The following is a 12,500-nucleotide window of genomic DNA, read 5'->3' as shown; positions in this document are numbered from 1 at the left end:
TTAATAAAAAAAAATCAACCAAAAAATGTTTTCCACTAGTGTGTGCAGGACACTATAGTTCATTAATATAAGTGAGGACAGCAAAATAAAGTAAATATTATACCCTAAAATTTGGGACTAAAATGATTCAGACACTTTGAGCTGATCATGTTTTGCTTCAGTGTTTTGTCTTTAATTGCTAATGCTCTTTTTACACACAGACTGAACACAATGAAGCATTGCTTGGTGATTGGTTGAGCTAAACTGGTATTATCTAATTGTGTAGTTAAATTTAACAGCTGACAGATATTCAACATAATTCATGTGTGAGACAGTCTAACAGAAGGACGGACAAAACCAGTCAAATATCAACTGAGTTCATAACTCTGAGTTCTTGTCATATTTTATCACCATTGTCTAATAGCGAATAAACTGTGATAATGTGAGAAATGTTGAAGGGGTCTGAATAAATGTCGGTTTGCACACAAGCTCAGATATCAGGCCTAATCTGTGTGTCAGTCTCATTCCCATCATATGAACTCTTGAGGAATCTGTGGATACATCTTTTAGACTAATCATCCTTTCCCGACAAAACTGTTTCAGCTCTTCCCAGCTGTGAGGAAATGAAGAGTGTGTGTGTGTGTGTGTTTCTCTCAGTTCGACTGCAGCTCCAGGCGACGGCTCTCGGTGAGCTGGTGATCAAGGGCATCTGTGCCAACCGATACCTCGCCATGAACGCCGACGGACGACTCTTCGGATCGGTGAGACGCTAATCTATGATGATCTGAGATCTAACATGTGACCCTGGATCACGTCACCAGTCTCGAGTCGCACGGGTTTATCTGTGGCAATAGCCAACAATACATTGTATGGGTCAAAATCATCGATTTTCTTTTATGCCAAAAATCATGAGGATATTAAGTAAAGATCATGTTCAATGAAGATATTTTGTAAATTTCCTACCGTAAATATATAAAACATGTATTTTTGTGAGTGAATGCAGCACAATCGAGAACATAAATGAACAACTTTAAAGGAGATTTTCTCAATGTTTCGATTTTTTGCACCCTCAGATTCCAGATTTTCAATAGTTGTATCTCGACCAAATATTGTCCTATCCTAACAAACCACACATCAATGGAACGCTTATTTATTCAACTTTCATATGACGTATACATCTCAATTAAAAAGAAATTGTCCAGGGTCACATATTTCCTCCAGTGTTCATAAGTAGAATTCAGAAACGCTTGTTATTAGCGACACCGGTGGCCGTTTAATGAACTGCACTCGTGCACAAGAGACTGAACGTGATTCAACGGTCATTAAAAGTCATTAAAATTACACTGTTATGATTGATTATAAAGTATATTTGCGATTTTAGACTATATACACTGCCGTTCAAAGGTTTTGGATCGGTACGATTTTTAATGTTTTTAAAAGAAGTCTCTTCTGCTCACCAAGGCTGCATTTATTTGATTAAAAAAAAAGAAAAAAAGAAAACAAATATTTTTTAAATATTATGACAATTTAAAATATGTGAATATATAGTAAAGTGTCATTTATTCCTGTGATCAAATGTGTCACATGATCCTTCAGAAATCATTCTAATATGATGATTTGATGCTCAAAAAACCTTTATGATTATTATCAATGTTGAAAACAGTTGTGTACAATTTTCTTTAAGGATTCTTTGATGAATAGACAGTTCAAAAGAACAGCATTTATTTGAAGAGACTTCTGTTTTTAAAACATTAAAAATCCTACCGATCCCAAACGTTTGACTGGTAGTGTAGATCTGGCTATGAGACTGAACCCCTGATCTTTGCACGACACGTTGAACGACTCTTATCCTGAACATTGTATAAGCATTCGCTTCATGTGTCACTGAACGGAAGTCTAGTTTTTTTACGTTTTGTTAATAACTGTTCACACATTGGCTATAAAAAAAGTGATTCATACATGAAAATTCTTACGTATAGGCCTTTTAATCATAGAAAATAGCTTTTTAAATATCTAAAATATCTAAAAACCCTCTGCCATGTGAACAGTGTGCGGTGAACGCTCCCGTCCTGACACTACAGGGTGGATTAGTGCTATTAGAGTGTTACTTTATACTCATTGCTCTAAGAGGAGAGGTTGTGTGTGTGTGTGTGTGTGTGTGTGTGTGTGTGTGTGTGTGTGTGTGTGTGTGTGTGTGTGTTTTAGGCAGGTATGATTTATGGATGTTTGATTGTGGCACAGTGGTTTTAGAGGGCAGGGGCTTTAACATGTTTCATTACACTATAACTAACTGCTTACCACACACACACACTAACACAGGCACACACACACACACTCACACTCAAACACAGGCACACACACACACACACACACACACACACACTCACAAACACACTCAAACACAGGTACACACACACACACACACACACACACACACATACTCACTCACACAGCCATGTTTATGTGATTTGTGAGGACATTCCATAGGCGTAATGGTTTTTATACTGTACAAACTGTATATTCTATCCCCCTACACTGCCCCTATCCCTAAACCTACCCATCACAGGAAACATTCTGCATTTTTACATAAAAAAAAAACACTGCTTAGTATGTTTTTAAAGCCATTTGAAAAATGAGGACACCCAAAATGTCCTCATATATCACCTATTTTCCCGAGTGTCCTCATTTGCAGGTGTGTTATCATAAAAATGTCCTCAGTTGTCATGAAAACAAACTCACTCACACAAACAGGGACACACACACACACACACACACACTCACACATTCACATACACACACACTCACACACACACAAACACAGACACACTCACTCACACACACGCACACTCACAAACACACTCAAAAACAGGCACACATACACACACTAACACAGGCACACACACTCACACACACTCACAAACACACTCAAACACAGGCACACACACACACACACACACACACACACTCACAAACACACTCAAACACAGGCACACACACACACACACACACACACACACACACGTACATACACACTCAAATGCACACACTCACACACACTCACTCACACACTCAAACACAGGCACACACACACACAGTTCATCTGTGAAACAACACTGACATTGATGACGAAGGTGTTGCACAACAGTGTCTGTGTTCCAGCTCTGCTTCAACACACACACACACAGCTCTGCTTCTTCAACACTCTCTCTCACACACACACACACACACACACACACAGCTCTGCTTCTTCAACACACACACACACGCACACACAGTTTCATCTGATGCATCAAACCCTCTCACTGATCCACAACCTTCATATAGAAACACTGATCGAGTCCACACTTATTCCCGTTGAGTTTTCCACATCAGATTACGCAGAACATGTCGACATCACAAAGGCCACATTCCTGTCAGGAGAGGTTTTCCAGACCTCGGGCTGTGTTTCACTGCTCAGGAAAACAGAGAATATTCCCGTCACAAACTGCAGTGTTTCACAAGCTGATAAATGATGAAAGCGAATATATTTCAGCATAGTTTCCCTGAAGCTGAAACAACGAGTTAAACACACGACACACTGACGTACATTACAGAACGGCTCTTATCCTGAACATTGTATAAGCATTCGCTTCATGTGTCACTGAACGGAAGAGCGGGAAAACATCACATCCTTTTGATTTCCCGAGTCCTTCACATAAACATCAGTCCTACAGGCGTTCATAGACGACCTAGGAAGTCGGGGAAAGTCTCGTTTTTAAAGTTTTGTTACAAGCTGCGCAAAAACCAAAGACTGTAAATAAATATGGGCGTAGTGTGTGTGACGTCGCCATCTTGGCAGCGTCACTCCCGGATAAATGAAAATGTGCAGCGAGGCGGATTAGCTGAGGTGACGTGACGCTAACAGACAAACGGCTAGTAGTGACATCAGCGGCAATCCACCTGTCACTCAAGTGGCCACGCCCTTAATTATGCACAACTTTAAGGCTTAATATAATTTAAACGGATGAGTTGTAAAAATATTCACCCCCCTCACAGTCGTCATGAAGGGCAAAATTAGCTTTATAGACCAAAACCACTTTTTGTACCAGACTGTAAACATGTTATTTTCTGCTGTAAAGTTGGGCATTTTAACATGGGGGTTTATGGGGTTGACTCTCTTCTGCAGCCGGCCTCTAGTGGCCAGTCGATGAACTGCAGTTTAACTCACTTTAAGTTTGCAGTTTAAATTTAAGTCAAAAAGCGATTAATGCATGAAAATCCTTACATGTAGCCCCTTTAAAGTCCCCCTGTGGTGAAAATCCAGCTTTTAATGTTGTTTATGTGTATATGTGGTGTTTTTAATGTGCTTTAAGACAAACCATGTGTAAATTCATAAGTCGACACCATTGCTGAGTATTTCCTCCTTAAAACTGCAGTGAACCAAAGACAGTCTCAAAAACACGCTTTGAAATCGCTGGTGTTTCTGACGTCACAAACTACCTTGTAACCAATCAGATCAACGTGTGATCGTCAACCAGTGGATCTCTGAGCTGAGTGAGTGAGTGAGTGGAGGCGGGGCTCATTTGCATATTCATAGAACCGCGCATACTAAATGAGGAAAGGGTGTCGAGTTACATTCAAGATGAACGAAAAAAACGTTTAAATATGTCATTTTGGTGATCAAAGATGAGTTTAATGCATAAAATTACTACAGGGGGACTTTAAAACTTTTCCCAATTGTTATGCTGATAATATATTTTTGTAGTGAAAAAGTTACTCCTAAAAAAGATGTCTTAATGTGTCTTAATGTCATCTCCGTCTCTCTCTCTCAGAGAAGAACAACAGATGAATGTTATTTCCTGGAGCGCCTGGAGTCGAACAACTACAACACGTACAGATCCCGTAAATACCCGGACTGGTACGTGGCTTTGAAGAGGACGGGCCAGTATAAGTCCGGCTCGAAGACCAGTCCGGGCCAGAAGGCCATTCTGTTCCTGCCCATGTCAGCCAAGTGCTGATCAACCCCAAACCAGACTGACGCGCTTCTAACCAACCCGACACCGAGAATGACGAGCGGATCCAGAAGGTTAAAGGTCAACTGGATCGCCAGAAGCCACTTCAAAGTGCAGATCTTTCACCGTCAAGAACCGTGACTAGAAAACGCGCTTGTATTGGAGAGCATTACAGGGTTTATTGTTCGTGGAGAAACAGTCAAACCAAAAATTATTCAGACACCAGATATATATATTTTTACTAGTGTGATCAGGACACTATAGTTCATTTATGTAAGTGAGGAGAGCAAAATAAAGTAAACTGTGACATATTATACCCCAAAAATTCTTCATACAGTGGATAACCAGTCAATTTTATAAAAAATTTGGGAGCAAAAATGATTCGGACACTTTGAGCTGATCATGTTTTGCTGAAGTGTGTTTTCTTTAATTGCTAATGCTCTTTTTACACACAGACTGAACAAAATGAAGCATTGCTTGGTGATTGGTTGAGCTAAACTGGTATTATCTAATTGTGTAGTTAAATTTAACAGCTGACAGATATTCAACATAATTCATGTGTGAGACAGTCTAACAGAAGGACGGACAAAACCAGTCAAATATCAACTGAGTTCTGCTCATATTTCATTACCATTTTCTAAACTATAGCGAATAAACTGTGATAATGTGAGAAATGTTGAAGGCGTCTGAATAAATGTTGGTTTGACTGTATCATCCTCAGAAGAGACTCTTTCGTCAGTTACGCTAATGTGGCTCCAGATCCCACCGATACGATCTCAGATCCAACTTTCCACATACATCATTGTTCCACTTCGTTCCCTCAGGAGGTTTGGTTGGAAGAGTTCACAGATCTGCATTTCCAGTTGGATTGTGTGTCTGCATCTTCATGCAGGAATGTCAGTACGGCCACAAAATGTGAGTTTATTTAATGCTGCTCCGTATGGTTTTCTCTTTATGCAAAATATATTTCTATACTGTATTTTAGAGGGGAAAAAAGGGTTTTGCAAAGACAAAGTTTTGCTTTGATGAAGGGAAGTACACAGTGAATGTTTTTCATACAACTTTATTCTTTTTTTCATATATCATCTTGTCCGAGAAAATAATCTTCTCGAGTTTAGTTACACAACAGTCTTGATTGTCGCTGCGAGTAACGAGTAACAGTAACGTTGATCTTTTCTTTGAGGTAACTTAAATGAAGGTTAAAAGTACACTCTTCAAAACTATGCTTTCATAAAGCCAGGTTCACACTGTACGATTTTGGCCCCGATTTGACCGTCTGAGAATTTAAATTTTAATAAAATTTTACCTCAGACGAAATTTCCTAAGAAAACCGGCGAATCAAAAACCAGAAGGAGCGCCGAACCTGATAAAGCGATTAGTGAGACGACAACAAACCGTTTTTTAAAACGTAATTTACTAGAGGTTCTGACAAAATGTTAAATTGCTGCAGTCTATTTAAACTTTTTAATGAATTTGAATCGGGTTGAGTGAATGATTCAACGACTCACTCATGCAGACTTGTTTCACTGCTGGATGAATCAGCGTTTTTGAATGAATCTCTTGAATGAATGATTCAGTGTTTATATCCAAGCTATAAACTTTTATCCGCTACTTCTGTGATAATTTTAATTATTGTGAGACAGAAATAATGATACTCTGTGGTTGAAAAGGCTGTCACATGACAACGGCTCTCTCTGGATCAGAACTTTGATTTTGGCGAATCGTTGTCATTTAGGAATAAAATCTACTATAGTGTGACTGTTATAAATCGTACAGCATGAACCCGGCTTACGGTGTGTATTGAAGATAGTGTCTTTATAAGATTCACTCTCTTGTGAAAAAATATCACTCTTAGAAACTCAGAACTATACAGAAACTCCGTCAGGCACTTCACGTGTAGAACCTTTTCCATCACGCGATCATTTTATGGATTTTAATTAAGTAATTTAGTTTTAATTCATTTCTAATTTAAATAAAACGGTATGACTTAAACATACTTGAGTACTAGAACATTGTAAATGACTAAACATGAAAGTATCATGCAATCAGTTAAAGTCCCCCTGTAGTCAATCATTTTATCACTTAAAACTCATCTTTAATCACCAAAATGACATATTTAAACGTTTTTTAGCTGTAGCTTGTAGCTTGAATGTAACTCGACACCCTCGCCTCATTTAGTATGCGTGGTTCTATGAATATGCAAATGAGCCCTGCCTCCACTCACTCACTCAGCTCAGAGATCCACTGGTTGACGATCACACGTTGATCTGATTGGTTACAAGGTAGTTTGTGACGTCAGAAACACCAGCGATTTCAAAGCGTGTTTTTGAGACTGTCTTTGGTTCACTGCAGTTTTAAGGAGGAAATACTCAGCAATGGTGTCGACTTATGAACTTACACACGGTTTAAGCGTATTAAAAACACCACATAGACACATAAACAACATTAAAAGCTGGATTTTCACCACAGGGGGACTTTAAAGCGTTAACATTGTTCTAAATAGCACCTGTTTTCTAAGACTGTAAAGGCGTTTTCGGCTCTAATTGGGATCTTTATTGTGAAGAGTGTGTTGTGTCTCTGGCAGACGCCTGTGATAAAGCTGATAGAACAAGCCGGAATAAACAGCCGGCAGCGTCTCCATCGCGAGGTCAATGTTGTGGAAACCCTTTCCCAGTCCGTACAGCAGAAGTTTAGCGACGCGACTGGTGATCGGCGTGGTCTCGCTGGTCTCGGCGAGCTCGGTCAGATCCAGCCATTCGCAGCGCACACACTCCTGCGTGCAGAAGTCGATGTCGTACGAAAGCGGACTGAGTCTGCAGATCAGGTACATGTCGGACATCCCGAACGCTCCCGGGTGGTTGTGCTGCTGGCGAATGCTCAGGAGAGATCGGAATTCAGATCGGATCCCGGTTTCTTCGAAAACCTCTCGAACGGCCGTCTCGCCTGGAACAAAGCGTCCCGTCAGAACTGAGAAAATACACTGCAATAAATGTGTGTTTCTGTCTCGTTTTCCAGCACAAACATCGAAACGTTCTTCAATCAAGATGCATTTACTGGAGACGCAAAACGACTGAAGATATTAAGTCTTGTTTTATTAATAATGTATCAAAATTAAGTGAGTTTTTGCTTTAAATATCTGTCAGAAAAATCATTTAATTTTCCCTTTGAATTAAGATTATTTTTCTGACTCCATTGGCAGATTTTTCTTTCTGTTTTAAGCACAAATTTACTTTATTTTGATGAACAAGACTTAATATCTTCAGTCATTTTGCTTCTCCAGTAAATGCATCTTGATTTAAGAATGTTTCGATATGGAAAACAAGACAAAAATGCTAAGTAAGAATTTTTTTGTAGTGTAAAGATTGTATTAAAGCAGAAAAAATTTGGTATAGAAACAATTTTCACTCCAAAATCGCTCGTAAATTTAAATAATCACAAAGAATCTGCAAGCAACATCTAATTTTGAAGTATAAATAGTATTTTCTTATAAAATATACTCCAATAATATTGTTTATTCACAAAGTTTTTACAGTGTAGATGCACAAGTAATACAAGTAGCATCTCAGCTGCTGATAAACTGTTTTAGAAACTTTCTTGGAATAAATTCACATTACACTTTAAATATTACAGTTATTAACACTGTAATAACTTGGTTTACTGTATCTTATATCATGAGATTTAGAGAAACATACAGTATAGGATGAAAAAGTTCTGAATGAAATTGTGTGTCTTGTTCAGCATGTGAACACAATGTAACTTTGTTTATACAAAACATTTATTTTTCAGAGATAGCATTGTGATTTATGTAAAAATGTAATCGATAAATAATTATATACGAATCATTTGTGTAGTAAAGAAGGGTATTTTTGTAACTGAATGTCTTGAGGGTCTCAAATCTTAGAAGATGATCTTATTAATGCACTTTTGATGTGTGTGATTGTGATTGGAATTGCTGAGATTATGATTTTGTTTCAATTGGATCTGAATCTTACCGATGTTTTCTCCAAGATCTGATAAACCACCCGGAAACTTCCAAGCATTCGTAGTCTGGAAAGGACAGAAAAGTTATAAAACGTGCATGTTGTTTTATTTAGAATTATATTTTTATGGAAATTATTCGTTTTATATTCCTCACTGTAAAAAGATGTTCTTCCTGTGTATTTGTCTTGTTTTCCAGTACAAATATCTAAACATTCTTAAGCCTCCTAATGCCTTAAATGCATTGGACATAAGCTTATAAAACAATCACAACTTCATATTTTTCAACTAAAATCACATTGCATCTAATCAATCATTTCTCATTAATGAGTGAATGCACAAACGTTTTGAATATTACCATGTTTTTTTTGTTTTTGTTTTTTTACCGTGCTATTACTATATTTACCCCCCTTTTTATTCATATAAAAAAATTGAAATTCTTTGAAATTTAATTTTTTTAAGAACTACAGCATGCAAGAATATATATATATATATATATATATATTTATCTACATTTATGATAAATCTTATTTGAATGTATCATTAGCTGAAATTTATAAGAACATATGATATGAGAATTTCTAGTATGAACTCCATTGACTTTTGACTCATTTGAAACTTCTAAATTTACAAAACATACATATTTAAAAAAAGAAAAAACCTGTGTAAAGCCACAGCTCACTTTCGGGTCAAAGCGAACCTGAACGCAAAAGGTGTAAAAATTTTGTTTAAATGGTTATATCTCTTATATTTTTGGTTTAAAAATTCTGAAAAAATAAATAAATGATGTGTATTTTGCCTTTCTTAAGTCTTATAAGTCTTAACACACTTACAAAATTCCATCTTCTTACTTAAAACTATGGATTTTTAAATAAAAATTACGTACAGTACCTCTTCCGGGACGGACCCGAATGCAAAGTAGCAAAATTACATAAGATATTAAGTTTTGTGTTCTGAAATATGTACAAAAATGAAGTGAGTTTGTGCTTAAAACACAAAAAATATCTGCCAATGGAGTTAGAAAAATAATCTAGTTTTCTCTTTTGAATTAAGATTATTTTTCTAACTCCATTGGCAGATATTTGTTCTCATTTTAAGATCAAACTCACTTCATTTTTGATATTTTATTCAGAAAATAAGACTTATATGTAAGATATTTGTACTGGGAAAAAAAAAGACAAAAATACTGAGGAAGAAAATATTGCTATTTTTATCATTTTCATTCCTCATTCACAGATTATCTAAATATTATTTATATCTATCAATACAATATCAAATATTTTCATAAAAAAAATGTGTCTTGTAAGTTTTAGATTGAGATTGTGGACTACTGAGGTCCATTACATCCAGAGTTTTAAAATAATCTAGGAAATGCTGCTAGTTATAAATCAAACGTTCTTACTTGAGTAGTTTTGAGTGCATTAGTACAGGAGACGTGACAGCAGAGAGCAGACGAGGTGTGTGTGATGTAACGCTACAGCTGTTAAAGGTTTGTGACATGAGAATATTTCTGTACTTTCAATAAAATTCATATTTTTGTGGGCAATTACGTGTGAAATATTTGTGGAATTACTTTTAGCTACATTGTGAATGCAAGATAAGTTGAGCATGCTGAATAATGAAAACATGTTATGCATTTAAATAATTAAGTGAACAGTTTATAATAGAAGAACATAGATTAAAAATAGCAGTAAAAGAACTAAAAATAAAAAAGGAAATGTTGAAGGGATTGATAAAAGATGCTAAAAGTGTACAAAGACAAGACAGTGTTGGGTGTAATGCACTACTTAGTAATTAATTACTGTAATTTAATTACTTTTCCTTTGAAAAAGTTATGGATCAGTCTTGGATGTAATTTCATTAAATACTGTATAGAACAATAGTGGATTTAACATCAAAATTTGACGTATAATGTTAAAATGTATGTTTTAATGTAACCTTCTCCCTTTAAATTGTTTGGTCAGTCCAAGAAAAATCAAAGCAGTTTTATATTATTAGCCCATGATTTACTCTCCCTGAACTCATCCTAGGTGTGTATGACATTCTTCTTTCAGACGAATACAATCAGAGTTATATTAATAAATGTCCTGCCTCTTCCAAGCTTTATAATGGCAGAGAATTGCTGTTTCTGTTTTGAAGTCCATAAAAGTGCATCTATCCATGATAAAAGATCTATTGATGCACTTTTAAGATGGACAGATGCACTTTTATGATGATAGATGCACTTTTATGATGGATAGATGCACTTTTATGATGGACAGATGCACTTTTATGATGGACAGATGCACTTATGAAGGACAGATGCACTTTTATGATGGACAGATGCACTTTTATGATGGAGAGACGCACTTTTATGATGGACAGATGCACTTTTATGATGGACAGATGCACTTTTATGATGGACAGATGCACTTATGAAGGACAGATGCACTTTTATGATGGACAGATGCACTTTTATGATGGACAGATGCACTTTTATGATGGAGAGACGCACTTTTATGATGGACAGATGCACTTATGAAGGACAGATGCACTTTTATGATGGACAGATGCACTTATGAAGGACAGATGCACTTTTATGATGGATAGATGCACTTATGAAGGACAGATGCACTTATGAAGGACAGATGCACTTTTATGATGGATAGATGCACTTTTATGATGGACAGATGCACTTATGAAGGACAGATGCACTTATGAAGGACAGATGCACTTTTATGATGGATAGATGCACTTTTATGATGGAGAGACGCACTTTTATGATGGACAGATGCACTTTTATGATGGATAGATGCACTTTTATGATGGACAGATGCACTTTTATGATGGATAGATGCACTTTTATGATGGACAGATGCACTTTTATGATGGAGAGACGCACTTTTATGATGGACAGATGCACTTTTATGATGGATAGATGCACTTTTATGATGGACAGATGCACTTTTATGATGGAGAGACACACTTTTATGATGGACAGATGCACTTTTATGATGGATAGATGCACTTTTATGATGGACAGATGCACTTTTATGATGGAGAGACGCACTTTTATGATGGACAGATGCACTTTTATGATGGACAGATGCACTTTTATGATGGACAGATGCACTTTTATGATGGAGAGACGCACTTTTATGATGGACAGATGCACTTTTATGATGGATAGATGCACTTTTATGATGGACAGATGCACTTTTATGATGGATAGATGCACTTTTATGATGGACAGATGCACTTTTATGATGGATAGATGCACTTTTATGATGGACAGATGCACTTTTATGATGGATAGATGCACTTTTATGATGGACAGATGCACTTTTATGATGGAGAGACGCACTTTTATGATGGACAGATGCACTTTTATGATGGACAGATGCACTTTTATGATGGATAGATGCACTTTTATGATGGACAGATGCACTTTTATGATGGAGAGACACACTTTTATGATGGACAGATGCACTTTTATGATGGACAGATGCACTTTTATGATGGACAGATGCACTTTTATGATGGATAGATGCACTTTTATGATGGACAGATGCA

The 12,500-nt window shown here is 36.7% G+C and overlaps 2 protein-coding genes across 3 annotated transcripts in view; one reads left to right on the top strand and one right to left on the bottom strand.

Annotated features, from left to right (window-relative positions):
- The window catches only part of fgf2 (fibroblast growth factor 2), an 8,843-nt gene extending 2,812 nt beyond the window's left edge, over nucleotides 1–6,031 (top strand). The window contains exons 2-3 of the mRNA XM_084133046.1: nucleotides 637–740; nucleotides 4,791–6,031. Of these exons, the coding sequence (XP_083989172.1) occupies nucleotides 637–740; nucleotides 4,791–4,976 (290 nt within the window). The 3' untranslated portion in view covers nucleotides 4,977–6,031. The remainder of the gene's footprint in view (nucleotides 1–636; nucleotides 741–4,790) is intronic.
- The window catches only part of nudt6 (nudix (nucleoside diphosphate linked moiety X)-type motif 6), a 15,417-nt gene continuing 8,934 nt past the window's right edge, over nucleotides 6,018–12,500 (bottom strand). Inside the window, exons 4-5 of one of the 2 annotated variants that reach the window (XM_084133042.1) lie at nucleotides 8,963–9,017; nucleotides 6,018–7,937 (exon numbers count right to left, since the gene is read on the bottom strand). In XM_084133042.1, coding sequence (XP_083989168.1) covers nucleotides 7,510–7,937; nucleotides 8,963–9,017 — 483 coding nt within the window. In that variant the 3' untranslated portion in view covers nucleotides 6,018–7,509. The remainder of the gene's footprint in view (nucleotides 7,938–8,962; nucleotides 9,018–12,500) is intronic. The other variant, XM_084133043.1, reaches the window with a different exon arrangement.

Source organism: Abramis brama, assembly GCF_963993115.1.
Source record: "Abramis brama genome assembly, chromosome: 13".
Lineage (NCBI taxonomy): Eukaryota > Metazoa > Chordata > Actinopteri > Cypriniformes > Leuciscidae > Abramis > Abramis brama.
The sequence above is the reverse complement of the archived record's forward strand: the minus strand, read 5'-3'. Positions and strand labels throughout refer to the sequence as shown.